General features: G+C 35.4%; 1 protein-coding gene across 2 annotated transcripts in view; it reads right to left on the reverse strand.

The window, feature by feature from the left end:
* PCLO (piccolo presynaptic cytomatrix protein) overlaps positions 1-18,608 on the reverse strand; it is a 455,471-nt gene that overhangs the window by 52,917 nt on the left and 383,946 nt on the right. For both annotated transcript variants that reach the window (XM_066354350.1, XM_066354349.1), the window contains 3 exons: positions 18,374-18,445; positions 15,531-15,711; positions 13,343-13,537 (listed from right to left, as the gene is read on the reverse strand). In XM_066354350.1, coding sequence (XP_066210447.1) covers positions 13,343-13,537; positions 15,531-15,711; positions 18,374-18,445 — 448 coding nt within the window. The remainder of the gene's footprint in view (positions 1-13,342; positions 13,538-15,530; positions 15,712-18,373; positions 18,446-18,608) is intronic.

Here is an 18,608-nt window from a genome sequence, read left to right on the forward strand (position 1 = left end):
TAATTTAAATAAATCTAGATGTTTGGCATTACCTTAACAAAACATCTGGTGCTTGATTGAATTTTTCATTCTTAACCTTGTATGTAAATGTGGGGTAGAATTAGAGTCTGACATTTGGTTGGTTTCTGAAAATAAATTCAATTAAAATGCACAATAGTCCTTTGCTTTTTACCGGTCTGTATCTGCTCATAGCATAAGTAGTTTCAAATTCTTGGCCTCTCAAAGTTCTTTCCCATCTGTTCCTTTCTGAATGTATCTCCCATAATTCTCCTTCACATGCTTTAGAAAGAAGTCCACTGAGACCCTTCACTCTGATGCCTTTGGTTTGGCTTTTTTTCTCCTGCGCTTTGGCTGAGGCTCTTCTTTCCAGTGTTGTTATGCTTCCTCTGCCCCCTTACTTTTTTATACCTAAACTGTACTCATCAGTGAAGGCCCAGCTCAGAAGAGCAAAGGCCCTGCTTCGTGCATTCTCCTCATCTTACCAATCAAAAGCGAACTCCCCTCTATCTGTCCTCTCGGAGCACAAGGTCACATATCTTTCCTTGGCAATTATCACTTTGTATGTTTGAATGTAGTTGTTATATTCTTGTCATTATTCAAAGCAGAGCCTGTGTTTTCTCCATTGGAGCCTTCTTAAAAACTTATTCTGGAACTATGCTGAAGCAATATTTAAAATAGTAATGATAATAATAATAATAAATTAATAATTTTTTTAACCAAACAACTAAAGTAATATTTACTTTTTACCAAGCTGTATGTTTTATACAAATCATAACTTTCTAATCAACAGCAATAGTAATCTATCATACTGTATAGAAAACTATGGTTATTCATCTAGATGTTTTGTTTACCCCATCCACACAAAACTGGTTTCACTGAAACATTTAATAAAAATAATAATATACTAAACATGAGAGAGCATAGAGTTGTGAACTTAACAAAAGTTCATAACAGAACATGGATACAAAGATTTAAATGGGAGTAACAATAGAAAATAATATGTACAGTAATATTCGATGAGAACCACCAGAGGGTGCTATTATAGACACTAGTGCTTGTGCTAATTCCACTTCCTGTCTTTGCATTTCTATGTTCCTGAAGAGAACATTTTAAAATACTAACTTTCTATAATTTTATGATTCCAAAATTAACTAATTCAAAAATATTCTACCTCGCTTAACTCTTCCAACTTTTAATCAGAATTTCAGAAATCATGGACCTATTATGCAAGAATATATTATGTGCTTAAGATGTTTATTTTACAGAAGAATTGTAGTTTAATAATAAAACATTTTGGAGCCTACAGTTTTCTGTGTACTTTCTTTGCAACTTCTTGTTTGAACTATTGAGCACCAACTAGAAGGAAGCTGTATTAGATGAGTGTATGACAGACTAAGCACACTCATGCAGAGAGGGACCCTCTCTACATCATGTTTGTGAGTTGATTATTGAGGGGGCATTTCAGGTAAGCAAATTTTATCTGCCGTTAAGTAATTTTAATCTGCTTTAAATAATATTTTGATCTCTTTATTTTCTTCAGATGATAGATTGTTAGACATTCTGTTTTATTACTACACTGTGGCCAACCTTAATTAAATCGGATGGTGTCTCTGTGACTGCACATCTGTCTTCAATTACTTTGCTGGGGGTTTTTCGCCTCTGCAATAGTACTTAAAAATGTAGAACTATCACTGTACCTACCACACGATGGCAGCGCTGTGCTCAAAGTCCGCAGATCAGAATTGAAGACAACTTCATAATTGTGGAACCATGGAAATTAAAAGCTGGTAAGGACTCTAGAGATCACCTGCTCCTGACCCATGATTTCACCTATAGAAAAACTAAGCCCTGGAAAGATTAAGTGACTTGTTTCACTTCAGACACTAATTAATCAGAGAAAAAAAGAATTAAACTAAAAAAAATGCTAATCCACTTTTCTATCACATCTAATGATGTCAGATTAAGATTGTTAGGTCTCTGCATCTCTCACAATTCAGGGCTAGGAATGTATAAAGCTTTGCTGCCTGTGGTGTTCTATCATTGGTTTTATGTCCTTGGTCCAGCTTAAAGCTATTGCCAAATATTTCAGGAATAATTTCTAATGTAGATAGCCTGCAATTTCCCACATTACTTGGTTGATATAATGTTTATTATCTTCATATGTACAATCTGTAAGATTTAAGATCAACTATTTGAAATTAAGAAAAATCATTTAATAGTTACTTTTTTATTTCAATAGTCTGATGATGGAACTGAAATAACCATTTGATTATTTTAGCATGTATTTCTTTTTCTCCAGCGTGCTTTACTTTAGCGACCTTTCCTACTATCTCTGCACTGCCACCACCTGCCTTTCAATCTCTTATTCACACTTGTTATTAACTGCTGCTGTTTCTGTTAACGAAGCATGGACTGGGTGCACAGAGGTCGTGAGTTTTATCCTGTGGCAGGTATGAGAAGCAATCAGTGTGTGCACAATTAAGTGGAACGATGCGTTGATACTTCTCCCTCCCTCTCTCTCCCTCTTTCTCTCACTCCCTTATCCCCCTTCCTCTTTCTCTCTCTCTCTCCCTCAAATCAATAAAAAAATGTAAAAAAAAAAAGAGGACAGACTGCAGTTTTATCTCATTCATTGATTTGTTTTGAGCGTGTACCTGAAAATGTCAGATTTCCAACTTTATTGTTACTGTCATTATTACATATTCACACAGTAGCATTGTTTAGCGAGGGAGATGGGAATGCGATACTTTTATTTGCTGTATCAGGAAACTTGGTAATGCTCTTAATCAGATTCACATCCTTCTCTCTCCATCCACATCGACTTTATGACTAAAATTTTCAAGACATCAACTTAATCATCTGTTTTTGTCTATTGCTATCAGTAATTTTCAGGCATCCCCCATATTTGCTATTCACTCGTTCTATCTTTATAGATAATAGGGTCAATAATCACACAGGGGCCCTGGCCGGTTGGCTCAGCGGTAGAGCGTCGGCCTGGCCTGCGGGGGACCCGGGTTCGATTCCTGGCCAGGGTACATAGGAGAAGCGCCCATTTGCTTCTCCACCCCTCTCCCCTCCTTCCTCTCTGTCTCTCTCTTCCCCTCCTGCAGCCAAGGCTCCATTGGAGCAAAGATGGCCCGGGCGCTGGGGATGGCTCCTTGGCCTCTGCCCCAGGCGCTAGAGTGGCTCTGGTAACGGCAGAGCATCGCCCCCTGGTGGGCAGAGCGTCGCCCCTGGTGGGCATGCCGGGTGGATCCCGGTCGGGTGCATGCGGGAGTCTGTCTGACTGTTTCTCCCCGTTTCCAGCTTCAGAAAAAAATACAAATAAATAAATAAATAATCACACAGGGAACAAAACTAGGAGTATAAGTCCAATATAATAGTTGTTTAGAAATGAGAGCAAAGTTAGTTTAACTAATAATATGGTAGAGAGAATTTTTTCTTACATCAATTATGTGACGGCTCAGTATACTATAGTCCTTGCATTTATGCTATAATGTTGCCTTTTAAGTGCATCTTTTTTAAAAGGTGTTTTTTTGTTTAGAACTGGGTTTGGGGAAAGTCATTTAAAGTAAATACAGTTTAAGTGGGGACCAAAATTTCAAAGGAAATAATAAAAAAGGTTTAAGATATTTTCATAAAAATTAAGAAATCCATATTATCTTTAATAAATTTAGGGTATATAATCCCAGCTATGTCCAAATAGAACAAACAAAATATTTATCAAATATCAAGTTTTGGTTTTGTGCTAAAGGATGCTAGCACAACTGCTGCAACACAATGAAGATTTCTATCTTCAAATGGTTAATAGGAGGGAGAATAATATTTAAAAGAAAAAACTTTCAAGGTCTACATCAAGTAGCAACTCTTAATTTTTCAATACAGTATTCCTTTCATTATTCTTTGAAACAGAAGTATCTCTATCTCACAGTTTTCTTGTAAAACATGCATATTTTTTGACTAACTATAAAAATAGGTTTGAAAAATGTTCTTACATAATCCTGAAACTGATAACTTAGATCACGAATACTTAGATAAAAAATATTGTCCTTAAAAAATATATATATTGTCCTTAAATGAAACCCAAAGTTTCATTTATATAAAACTGCTCAAATATATTTCAAATAAAGATATATTTGCAGTATAAACATATACAAATTAACAATAGACTGCTTTATATGGCTAATACTACAACAAACACTAAATAGTATTTTTTATATTACTAAATGTAATCAGTAGCCACAAGGTAAAGAGGAGTTTGGACAATTACTTGATAGAGATGTGTCCAATCCTAAGGGACCTAACCTCTCTACTTTCATTAATCTCTATATTTTATCCAAATAAATCATTTTCAAATTCTTTCTCTGCTTCTGTAGTGACTGTATCTCAGTGGTCTATAAAGATTATTAGTGATAATCAGAGCAGAACAAATAAAATATACTTCCAAGTATTTCTAAACATGATTATGAGTTTGGGTTTTTGTTTTTTTTGTTTTTTTGGTGACAGGGACAGAGAGAGACAGATAGACAGGAAGGGAGAGAGATGAGAAGCATTGTTCATTGATTGCTTTCTTATATGTGCTTGACCAGGGGGCTACAGCAGACAGAGTGACCCCTTTCTCAAGCCAGCGACCTTGGGATCAAGCTGGTGAGCTTTGCTCAAACCAGATGAGCCCACACTCAAGCTGACAACCTTGGGGTTTCAACCCTGGGTCCTCCGCGTCCCAGTCCAACACTCTATCCACTGCACCACTGCCTGGTCAGGCTAAACATGGTTAAGTTTGATTGCAAATAAACTTAAGTCAATGACTAATTGCATTTTTCTCTTTCAATCCCAATGAAAGTTAAATAAAACTAACTCTTTGTCATTCCTCATAATTCTTCTCATGTTTCCTTTATGGGCTTATTCAATAAACACTACTAGTATGACATATTCACAGAAACAATAGATTTTTGTCTGTTTTGTTTACTGCAGTATCACTAACACCTTAAAGAGGTCTGGAAAATAATATTCATCAAAAAAAATAAACAAAATATATGTATGAATGTAAATAGTGATGAACATCTAATGTAGGTAATTCATATATTTTCTATAAATGATAAGTACATATTTTCAGAATTCTTTTTTTAGTTTTAATTGTTTAAAAACATGCTAAGTTATATACCTGAAAATTAGGGATCAAGAATTTGGAAAAGGGTAAAACAATTTTTCCTCAACTTTGAATCAAAGTGATGATCTTTAGTTTTTCTATTGTTATTTTTGCCAACACAATTAATTTGCAGTATAAAGGTTGGTCCAGTAATAGAGAAGATACAAAAAAATTTAAAAGCCAAGTAATTTATAAAACATTGTTTTTCTAATAAATTTTAATACTCCTTCTCACTCCACCTTAGTTTGGGAACAGCCTGATTAGTTGATAGGCAACTTACCAATCAGATTTTGAAAGTAAAAAATAATGAATATAACATATAATCATAATTTAATCTGTATAATTTCCAAATAAGAATATAAAATGGAAAATTACTATTGGTCTACCTTAATAATTATAAATTAACATTAAATGAGAAAGGAAAGAAGGGGTTCTGAAATGCAATCTAACAGATATAAGGCATACAAAATTTAGAGACAAATATGATAATTATATTTTGGAAGAAACCTCTAATTATCCAATGTCCTTAGCTGTAAGAAAGATTATGAGTATACATATGTATAGAGTGGTAGCTTTGATCTCAAGACCCTTTTAACATTTTTGAAAATTACTGAACTCCCCTAAAAACTGTTTTATGTGAGTTATATCTATCAATATTTACTATATTCAAAATTTAAAAAAATTTAAAACACAAATGACAACTATATTTTCATTAGCCATCAAAGCAATGATATCCTGACAATTTAGGTAAATGAAGAAAAACTCCATTGGGCAGTTGAGAATAAATGAGAGTAAAAAAGGCAAATAACAACTTAATATTCTGAAGAGTTCTTTGACCTTGTGGATACCTACAGGGTCTGGGGAATCGCCTGGGCCAATGGGCACACTGAGAATTACTGGTCTAGAACTACAGTCCTATAAATGAAATATTATCTGTGAAAATGAAAGGAAACCAACTAGCAGTAACTTTTTTTGACAATCATCTTAACCACTATATACATGAAAATTATTTTATGGTGTCTTTTACTTTATTTTTATACTAAAAAAAAAGTGAAGTTAGCCATTCTAGAAAAGATTTATTATTGATACTATTACCCTGCTTAACTTTTTAAAGCTTCATCAAAACTTGTTTTACCAGAACTTCAAAACTCTAGTAACATAAAATATAAATTACAAAGTATATGTATCATAGCAATTTGCTTGTCTGTACTTTCTTGCTTTAAAAACCTACTTTATCATATGCAGAAACCTAGAGCAAATAAGTAGATATGCTGACATAAAAATGTAAATTCTTCCCCAAAAGGAGTCTTCACTATATCAAGTTTTTAAAATTTCCTTGTACATTAATAATTGACTAGACAAGCCAACATAGTAATTCAAAGGTTATTTACTTAATATAGAAATTCCAGTAATATAGTATAAAAAGTCTATTTTTATCTTTATATGTAGATTCTGAGTTCATTTTAAATGGATTTAAATATAATGTGACTGATAGAATGTTAAATAATGTGGTTTTGAGTTTGTAATGCAGAAAAGCCAATTTTCCTTCTAAGAACAAGTACAGCAGAAATTTTATTCTACTGTCTTTCTTATATGCTTAAAAATAGGGATACATGCTTCTAATTTTTATCAAACATTTTCTTCTCAAAACTTATCTGTTCTTGTTTGATTTGTGATAGCAATATCAGCATTTTGATCATTTCTGTTCAAATTACCAATTTAACTAATTAAAATTTATCTTTCAGTTCTTAAGTATTAAAGTATTAAACTATATTTATATATATACATTATTCCTATTTGTTCTAAAACACTCCATTCAAAATTCTGTATTTTTAGTGTTTTCATAAAACCCATAAGTGGCTCCTCAATGATTAATTACATATTTACACATTCCACACAGTAACAAAATAAAAAGCAAAAAGGATAGTTTCACAATCTGCCTTGGTACACATGAAGATTACTTTCTTCCCATCCCATATCCATATGTTCCCCTTCCCTCAGAAAATTATCTTATACAATGAAGAATGAGTGAAATATCATGCTTTTATATAATATAATATATGAAAATGAAAAGTGAAAAAAAAGAAATTCATGGATTGTAATATACTTGGATTTAGGCAATACTCGTAAGTAGCCAGATAATGCCTTTGGAATTCCTCTGCCTGAGGTTCCAGGATTCCTCCAACCCAGGTGATAATGTTCCTGCTCCATGCTCACATTGTACTCTTCGTCCAGGGCCCCATACAGGCCCCCGCCTCCTTCTCATGCTCCATGCTTCTTATTTTCTCCATCAGCATTTACTTGTCTATCTCATTTCCACAGGGTTCTGCTCCCTGGTGACAATTTCATAAATTAACTTTTTAAAAATAATTTTGTTGACTCCAAAGTAAAATGAGTTGCATTTTAAAAATTAAGTTTAACTTTGTTAAAGACATCATAAATAATATTTAAGGGACTTTGGCATGTTAAAATGAGGCCTTTCTCCTCTTCTCAGATAATATATTAATAGTCACATCCAATCACATGGGCCCACAACTAAACCCTCTAATTAAAGCACAGCATACTGAAGACAAGTCTGATACTCAGGCCAGCAGGTTTTGCTACCATGTCACATGAAATGAACATATAAGTCCCCAGTGTGACTCAGACATACGATGTGTGATGGCTCCGTGCAGACTCATGTCTACTACTGGAAAAGAACAAAAGTGTCCATTGGTGGGTAGGTCAGTAGATTCACCTTTGTGATTGAAGGTCCATAAACAAGAGACAGCATCATAGGGTCAGAGCTATTCATTTACTGCCTGTGACTCTGCATGTATAGCAGAGATATTTCTGACAATAAATGTTAAATGAGGACAGAAAGAGTTGAAAATGCATAATCAATCATTCTAAGAAAATATGGAAACCCTTAAAGAACAGAACTTTAGAAAAAAATCATTTTGATCTTCAGACACCAAAGAAAAGCCTTGCTTCCAAGAAGTAGACAGAACTTTGAAAGCTGATATCCAATTTAATTCTCTCAGATTTTGTTGGATGTTTGCTGTATTCAATCATTACAGTTTCAATTTCTTTTTATATTAATCTATCCAAGATTTTCTTTCTTTCTTACAAACACATTGAAATGAGAAATGTATATTGGTTTTTATTAACCTGTTACAATGTTATTGAAGACATCACCTCAAAAGGAACTCATTCTGATTTCTCCTCTCCTTGACTTCCCTTCTGGATCCTACCTTTCCATAACCACAGAATGTTAAATACCTTCTGACTGAAAGTGGCCAGCTACCTTTGGTTTGAAGAGAATGAGATACTGATTAGCTAATACCTTTTGTAATAATTCCCTCCTCTCCCAGGACCCGCCCTGCTTCCCAACCCAGCCTCCCACTACCACTTGCCCAAGACGGCAGCTCCCACAGAGTGATGGCCTAGTAAGACTCCCCATGGCAACGTGAGAATATGAAGCTCTTCTTTGACAGGTGCCGCAATGAGCCTTAGGGAAAGTGGAGTTTCCAGCAGCGGTCTGTGAAAGTAGCTTCATGCTTTTCTCCTACAATTTGGTCCCACCAAGGAACTCAGTCATAGCCTCTCACACAGCTAACTCACCAACTCATCTTCTGACTAACCCATCCCAAGAGCTCTTCATCAGTCAGAGTGGAGGGATAGTTCGATTCACCTTGTGTTACTGGTTCTAAACTAAAAATGTACCCAAAATCTTAGTATCAAACAAAAATAGATCAGGAATTTCAAACTGCACTTAAAATGTAATACAGTGGATGTCAAATAAGTTCATTTTCAAGATTTTAAAAATGCTTCCATTTATTTTTATTTTGGTACGGTTTAAAAAAATAACTACTTTTTAAACACTCTTCCTAGTTGGTGACACTTTCTAATATGACAGGGCCTGTGTTCAACAAAATAATTCACTTAAAAAAACTCCAAGGATTTCCAAATAGAAACAAGAGTTGTTTCGGCATCAGGATGATCTGGCACAATCTGTCTACTCTTTCCCCTCAGGTTCCGAGCATGCAACTAAACCCCGGAGGGAGAGGAAGATTCCTTCTGGCTCACTCTTTAATTCTTGCCTGACCCATATTTTATGCTACTTCAAACAGAAATCTGCTGAAAAGCTCAGAATAAAATATTTGAAAAGCTCTTTAGGGACAATTTCGTCACCTTGACAGAAACGACTCCAGATGTACACAGAGCCTCCTCTGTCGACTCTGCTCACTGCTGCACGACCCTTGTGCAGGGAGGGTTTTATTGTCTTGGTTTGTGGCAGCTTAATTATCAGCCTGCACAGAGGAGGATCACATAGGTAGAGCAAGTTTAAATTGTATCCACCATCATTTCTAGCAACCTCTGGAACTTGAGAGAGAAATCAATAAGTAAATGACAATTGTTTTTACTGAAATCAGGAGAGTTTGATTTCAAAGGAGCAGAGGCTTGGTAACAGGACAAGGGTTGTATTGCCAATTTTGAAAATTTCTAGCTGTTGTGTTCTTCTATCCTAGCCCTGTGACTCTCTAATTGCTTACTCAGGAAAATATCTGCAATGGATACCTCATCTACGAGGTGTGATAAAATGAGAAAATGGTGACAAAACACTTTGAACAACATGAAGAATTATTTCAATGCAGAGTGTTATTTTCAGAATGCAGATGAGATTATATAAACTCGATTATGAGGTTTGAAATGAACATTTTTATCAAGTCTCTTAAAATTAATACTAACACTTATTTCTACAGTTAGTGAAGACAAACTTGATGGCTCTTTATATGTTTATATATCTTACCAATTCTTTTCTCTTTGAGTTTTATATGGCATTTTATATAAATTATATCCTATGTTTGCCATTAGTTGTTGGCAAAACGCATGGTTGAATTATATTCCTGGTACAGTTATTAGAACAGGGATATATTTACATTTTAGAAAGCAGGGCATTTTCTTTATCATCTATTAGAAAAAAATTAAACAGGAATCCATACTATGGTATCTTGATTTCCTTTTGATTGTAGTTTCAATAAAAGATGATTCAAGATTCAGTCATTGCACTTAAAGTGTATAAAAATATCCATTAGAGCATTATTTGAAAAAAGGGGATTAAAAACAATTTGTTACAGATTTTAATAACCATGCCTAGATAAAAATCAGACAGAATATTATAAAATAATACTTAAATCATGACAATTAAATATAGAATGTAATAAGGGAAGCACTTAACTACTTTGATATTTATAATTGTGAAAGATTTGAAGGAAGAAAATGAATCCATTAAGAAATCAACAAAACTTATTTGATTAAAAAAAGGGTGAGAGAAGGAATTCTAAGTACTTTTGGAAAATACTAGTAAGGATAACTAGAAGAAGAAATTCATGCTTTGGTACTAATCTATAAATTGGGCATATTTAAAATTATGTTAATATGTAGGCTAATTGCTTCCTTGATTGCCTGGCTAATTCAAAACTCATCACAGTGGTTTGCCCTCCAAACTGCTACACATATCATTCATAGCCCTTAAATATCTGATTACTTGGAACAAGAACGTATTAATTTTTTTTTTTAATTTTCTGAGAATAAAGAGAAATTCTATAGGGTAGAATTTTGTAGGAAGTATAGAATGATAAAATCAAGTATTTTAGGGCTAGAAGAGACAAAAGGGGCAAACACTGCTATCCCTATTTTTTAAACTTTGTATTTTTGAATTAAATTTGAAGATAACTTATTATCACCTTTGTTGGATTCCTGTCACCGGCAGTGGCACTCTTGCTTGGGGAAAATTCCACAAATGCTGGGTCAAGTTAGGGACAGATACAAACTTGCTTTCTTTTCTGAACAAAGCTGTGGACTTAAGTCCAGATGTATCTTCAGAATAAGGGCTCAGAGTATGTCCTCCTCTATCCAGAAACCTGAGAAGACTGTGAAGTAGATCAGATGTGGGAGAAAGAAAGAGTGGAAGAGCAGCCCGACTCCACTACTTATTCACATGTCGATGGAAGCTCTCGTGCTTTTATATGGAAATAATTTTCTATCCTATAATGTTTTCAACATGAAACTTTGGTCTGTCCCCAAAAGCTCTATCATTATAGCTCTTACTAACAATGGAGCAGTAACTATAAATACCCTATTGCAAGGAATCAAATGAGAAAGCAAAAACTGACACACTCATTTTAGGCTGCATCATATAACAATGGCTCAGAACCCAGTAGTTTATGAATGAAATAAAGATACTTTATTTATTACACAGGCACTTGTATATTCACATGCCCAACATGATACACTTAACAACTATGGAAACGAGTGGAAAATGTCTGTTTGTAGGATCAAGAGAGAACTTTCACCATGTAAAGGTGAATGAGTGCATTAACAATTTTTCCTTACTTTCCTCTAAGAAGTTCCAAAATTCACTGAATTTTTAAAAAGTTACACTTGAAATGATACGCAACAAAGACTGATCTATATATCAACTGGTATGCTAACTCAAATTATGAGCAGTTTAAAGTTTTATCACAATGCAACATATTTATAGTCATGCTTGAACAGATCATGTTAGTAGCATGCATTCCATTTTGCAATATGAATATTGTTAATCTATTTCCCAACAAAAATTAGAAGATGCCCATTGCATAGAAAAATACAAATCACTGTAGTCAATATATTATGGGACTGATCTGGGGACTTAGACGGTAAAGATGACGTCCTGAAATACCATGCCCACAAAAGCACATTAAAAAGTAGATAAACATATTTCATCAGACAATCTCTAAAAATGAAAAGATGAGGGCTTTAAATTTGGGGAATGTTCTTGCTGTGTGCTTTGAATCGCGCCTTTCTGCTCACCTCCTTCTGGCTTGACTGGTCCATCAGACATCACCTTCCTGAGGGCTAGCTGGCTTTGGTCGTGGCTGCCATTGGCTGGTGGAGGCAGATTATCAGACTGAGTTCTTTGAATGGGGAGGACTCCTGCTATGCTGTGTCTGTGCTGCTTCCTGGCATGATTAGACTGACCGCTTTTATGTGCTGCTGTCGCAATGTAGGTGAAATGGAAACCCAGAGTATGTATCCTCAGATGGAACCAGCTTAAATGTAAGTCATGCAAACAGAAGTGATCTTTTGCTATACTTAAAGAAGTTGTGTTTCCAAATGCCAAAATTACACCACATGCACAGCACTGAAGGGCGTTAAAACTGGCTGTTTCTTTGGAAATTACGACTTTGGGAAATGGGGAGAACATGAATTTTTCTCCATTTTCTGGCTAATGCCTCTTAGAAGTGACATTTACAAAGTCCCTATACCTATTGCTTATAAATTGACTAAGTTTTCACTAATTAAATGAAAATACAGCAGTTATGATGGGTAAATTGATATGCTTTAATTGATATGTTGACTTTCAAAGGATTTCCAATGGTTAGAAAAAAATAACCTATAAATTCTTTGTTATCATATATAAAGGACGATCCAGCAGAATGGATCCTTTCTGCTGGAAATTGTGCTCCTTAAACGAGGTTGTATGGCCTCATCACATATGCTTACACATATATTAATATTATATACTTTCTTGAGAATGTAAGAAATGTGTTTTCTTCACAGATTTCTTTTTTCAAAAGTCTATAAACATTCCCACATGGAAAATCACAACATTTCACATGCATAATCTATTAATGTTTTTAAGTTTAAAATGGCTTTTTCCCCTAGGTTCTAGAACTAGACTGTTGGTCACATTACTCTACTGCCTCAAACCTTTGAGTGTTTATAATGAGTGGATCTCCTGGATAATCTGCTTTAAATACTTGTGTGTATGTGTGTGTTTTTGGTGTAATGCCTGGAAAATTGGCGGCCACTGTGCTTGTATCTCCTGTATTCTAATCTAAAGGATAGTTCAATGCACACAAAAAGGACATACAACACTGTTTTCCTGCAAACATCACAGACATGACTACCAAATACCACGAGCCAGGTCGGACAGATGGTGGAGACAAAAGAGAAACAGCCAGTTTTACTGCAGTCTATGTAAATTAAAAATATCTAAATAAGAAGAGCATAATTATGTATTGAAGTTCTTACAGACAATGGGACAGAGAACAGAGTGCGCAGGGTATGCCAAAAACAGAAAGCAAACAGGAAAGGACAGCAGGAAAGAAAGGCAACAGATGAACATTAAGCTGCCATGCTGAGGAACTTATTTGCGTCTTTTACTTGGTTGAAGGCGGAGTTGTTGCACGGCGGCTTCCGCAGCCGCTATAGCTGCCCCTGCGTCTTCCAGGTGGGTCTGAGTGACGCTGGTTTTGCTTTGACTGCGAGATGGTCCATGGGAGCGGAGGTGGCCTTCAGAGGAGGATTTCGAACTCCCAGGACTACTATGGGATTTCTCAATGGTGGGGACCTGCATCTCTGATTACAAAAGGACAAAATGTGAGTCAGCGTTGCCCCAGCATTCCTCCTGTCAAGCTTGGTCTCACATAATTGGATACTGTCTTAAGAGTTAGGTTAATCTGTTTCCTTTTGGGCTCTTTTATGCAACTGTTCACCATACAGTCATGTGATTAAACATCTGGGAAACAATTTTTGGGAGGAAAGGCAAATGGGTAATAATCTTGAGATGAGGTAAATTTAAGAAGAGGAATATATATATTCTAACTAGCCTTATATTAAAGACTACATTATAGTTTTGTCAAGCAACTCTCCTAATTCTAGTAGAGATCAGGTAAGAAACAATAGGTTTACACTGTCACAAGAGTTGTTTTAAGTAAAAATGCAGCAAAATCTTGGATGAAGGCATGTGAGTCCCTTAGACATATTAAGTGAAGATTGTAGAATCCTTGTCTCAGGGGTTTTGAGAATGTATATATCAATCACACATAGAAAGAGAGAGGTCTTTAAACTACTGATCTTCCAGAATGTTAATCAGGGCAGCATTGATCTGACAAAGTAGAATCCATAAATGATCTATAAAACTCATCCCTAAGTAATACAGTACTCATTGTAGTCAGAGGTTTATCATATCAATTCAGTGGCCTACTGGACATGGATGGTTCAGTTTCCTATTTTCTAGAATACTTGCCCTTATAATCCATTCCTTTCTAATGGGCAAAGACCCATTTTTCATTTTGATATACTTTCTGAGAGAAGAAAGAAGCAAGCTGGCCCTGGCAGGTTGGCGCAACGGTAGAGCATCAGCCCAGCGTGTGGAAGTCCTGGGCTCGATTCCTGGCCAGGGCACACAAGAAAATGACCATCTGCTTCTCTACCCTCCCCCTCTCCTTCTTCTCTGTCTCTCTCTTCCCCTTCTGAAGCCAAGGCTCCATTGGAGCTAAAGTTGTCTCAGACACTGAAGATGGCTCCATGGCCTTAGCCTCAGGTGCTAGAATGGCTCAGGCCACAGTGGAGCAACGCCCCTGATGGGCAGAGCATTGCCCCCGGTGGCCATGCTGGGTGGATCCTGGTCGGGCACATGTGGGAGTCTGTCTGACTGCCTCCCTGCTTCTAAATCTGGAAAAATACAAAAAAAAAAAAAAAAAAAAAAAGAAAGAAGCAAGCAATACTTAAGTCCAATATAAAAATTGTATTTAATACTTTTAAATAGTTGAGCATATCAAGGTAAGATACTACATGGTTATCACCTATTGGTGGTAACTCAGTTTATGATGAAGACTAATGTTGTGTTGTAGGGTAATTGGTAATGAACCTTCCAAAGAAAAATTCCATTCAAATGGCAATGCTGTGGATATTGCCTAACACAATGTATGATGTTGATATTTAAAAAATATTAGTTGTTTTTTTTAAATAATCATAGAATTAGCATGAGTCCAATATTTAGGAAAGGTTTAAGTAAATTTCAGTATACCAATTATTTTGATGAAATGGGGAAATGTTTTTGATCTGATAAGTAAAAATAAAGATGCAGAATTATATGTAATTTATATTATATAGAATACATAGGAACATACCTGTGAAAAAACAGGCTTTTAAATAATTAGAATATGTATAAATGATAATGATGATTATGTCTAGTCAATGAACTTGAGAATTTTTTATATTTTATTTATGAAGTACTGTCATTCATCTGGTGAAATCATATCATGGATTTTGAGAGTTGGAAAAGAATTAATAGCTGCTATAACCCTAGCTTCTCCATTATACAGGCTGAAAAATGGAGAATCAGAGAGGTGAAGATCACAAAGTTGTAAACCTAATCATTGGCTGACCTGAGACTATATCACATTTCTCCTGGTTCCATATCCATCATTCTTTCTATAATATTATATTAAATACTTTCTAATAGGATTCAATCCTCAAAATATACTCAATATATAGGCATTCATATTTAAGAAAATACTGAGTGAACAAAAAACCAAAAGTTTTTTCTACTTGAAATATCTCCTACCCTTGGATGGGTCAGGGAAGATACCATGGCTTCTGCTTTTGATGACGGATGGCTTTGGGGATTGCTGGCTGCTTTGGCTGGCATGCGACTTGCCATGATCAATGCTTTCAGTCTGCTCTTTGAGAGGATACCACCTTGGAGTGTTATCAAGGTGAGACGTGCTGGATAGATCAATCAAAACCTGAAACAAAGTATATAATAAATCAATAAAATTTACAAAGGAAGCTAGAATAAATTCATTACCTTTTTTTGCAACCTGAAATTTATTCAAGAATATAAACCCAAGAATAATGAAGTTGTCATCCTTATTTTTCTTCACCTATGATATTGAGAATAACAACTTGTGCTTACTAGATACTTAATGAGTGTTTGGTTAAATTAAACTGTATAAAATCTGATGATTAACTAAATATGTTGATGATGATGTAAGAAAGGTAGAATGAAAAGTCAATCCCATGAAATACAGCTTTGTTACATGGACACATTCTAGTCCCTGACTTGGTTATCATTTTTGAAGAGTCTTTCATTTTAGGTACAAGAGGGGCACATTAAAAAATAATTAATAATTTGCAATTACTAACTTATTCCTTCTATTTTAAAACATATTTTAGTTCACTTCTGACATAGGGATATAACTAACAAAATCCATGATATGATTTTACCAGATGAATGACAGTACTTCATAAGTAAACCTAATTGTGGGCTGACCTGAGACTATATCACATTTCTCCTGGTTCCACATCCATCATTCTTTTTATAATATTATGTTAATATTAACTAACAGTTTATGACAAGAAAGAATTTTGTCATGCTTAATTGGCAGTATTTTTTCTTTCTTAGTGGTTCATCTATAATGAAACGTCATCCAAATAAATCCAATTAATAAAAATAACAATAACAGTGCATATTATAGTTGCTGGCACCTTAGGTTTGATGAGATATAAAGAAATAAAAACCGGCAAAATGAAGATATGCTCTAAGTTCATGTACTATAATAAATTATAAAGATTTCAATAAGTCAGCTTTTTGAAATGGGACATTAAGTCATATAACACTACATCCTAGAGTAGTCCTGTCTAAGATCAAGATTAGTCCAGGTAGAGCGTCGGCCTGGCGTGCGGGGGACCTGGGTTCGATTCCCGGCCAGGGCACATAGGAGAAGCGCCCATTTGCTTCTCCACCCCCCCTCCCGCCCTCCTTCCTCTCTGTCTCTCTCTTCCCCTCCGGCAGCCAAGGCTCCATTGGAGCAAAGATGGCCCGGGCGCTGGGGATGGCTCCTTGGCCTCTGCCCCAGGCGCTAGAGTGGCTCTGGTCGGGGCAGAGCGACGCCCCGGAGGGGCAGAGCATCGCCCCCTGGTGGGCAGAGCATCGCCCCTGGTGGGCGTGCCGGGTGGATCCCGGTCGGGCGCATGCAGGAGTCTGTCTGACTGTCTCTCCCCGTTTCCAGCTTCAGAAAAATACAAAAAAAAAAAAAAAAAAAAGATTAGTCCAAGTGGTTGTACCAGAATAGAGCCTGCAGGTGAAGGTCAAATGCACTGCCTGACGAAAAAACAAGGTACAGAATCGAGAAATCTAACAAGGCTTTGTGTCACCTAGACCAGTGGTTTTCAAACTTTTTACATTTGGGGTCCAGTGAAAATATAATTATTTCAGGGACCCCTAAGGCAGGAATCACCCTGAGCATAAGTGAATTTGACTATGACCACTGTTTTATAATTTTCATAAAACATCAGGGTGGTTAACTGTTTTGCTGATCAGCACGAAATTTCTAGTGGATTGGTCCATGATGGGTGACTGAAAAAGACTGACCTAGCCTAAAAAAATGTCTCCATCAAAAAGATGCCATTTTCTAGGTGTTATATCTTTTTGGAGTTAATATTTTAAGCAATAGTTTATAACTTCTGCTCCAAACAAAGATCACTACACAAAATATGTATTTTTGAAACATGAGAGACAGAAAAAGATATCACAAGATGTGACTTACTCTACCAGATTTCATGTTTAAGTTATATTCCTTGTGAATGTATATAAAACTGTTTTTATTGTTTTCTGTTTTAGTTTTGCTTCTTAAAATATTTTGAGGAATGTTTCTCTGGATACTTGAAAGAAATAAGAATGTCAAATGTCACATCAAGTCATTCATACATTTATTAAAGAATAACTATTAAATGCCCTGAAAATTCCTTCCAGCTTATTTTATAAAATAATAAATTTATCTATAATTTTTAACATAATCATTTGGATTCAAAGCATGCTCAATTATTTTTTTATCAAAACAATCAATATTTCATCTAGCAAATTAACTATAAAGAACATCAAATGGAAAGAGAAAAACATTTCTTAAATTGCTATTCATTTATTCAGAGTAAATCAGAAAATAAATTCTATGCACCAAAAGACTTTATCCAAAAGTGCTTATCTTATAAACTTAAAAAAGCATGCTTTACATTGAGCTTTTTGTTGTTGTTGTTTCAGAGATAGAGATAGAGATAGACAGAGAGAGGGACAGATAGGGACAGACAGGAAGAGAGATGAGAAGCATCAATTCTTCGTAGCAGCACCTTAGTTGTTCATTGATTGCTTTCTCATATGTGCCTTGACCAGGGGCTACAGCAGACGGAGTAACCCCTTGTTCGAGCCAGCGACCTTGGGCTCAAGCTGGTGAGCCTTGCTCAAACCAGATGAGCCCACCCTCAAGCTGGAGACCTTGGGGTTTTGAACCTGGGTCCTCCGTGTCCCAGTCTGATGCTCTATCCACTGCACCACCACCTGGTCAGGCTACATCAAGCTTTAGTTGGTAGTTTACAACAAAAGCAAATAAGGAAAGGAAATCAAAGGCTCACCTCACCAAGAAAGTCATTGGAAGAAAATCTATCATAATCCCAGACTGTCACCTCCAGTGTTTTCTTCTTGAGCTGTGTAGTTCAAATCAAACTGTCATTCACCTCATTTCTCACTGTAACTTCTCATTTACTTATATTATAGATTCATTTTTTTTTCTTCCTTGAAATCTTCTCAATTATGTAAAAATACTTTAAATATTATGTAAAACTACATGGGTTTATATTAAATATTATG

This window comes from Saccopteryx leptura, chromosome 12 (assembly GCF_036850995.1).
Source record: "Saccopteryx leptura isolate mSacLep1 chromosome 12, mSacLep1_pri_phased_curated, whole genome shotgun sequence".
NCBI lineage: Eukaryota > Metazoa > Chordata > Mammalia > Chiroptera > Emballonuridae > Saccopteryx > Saccopteryx leptura.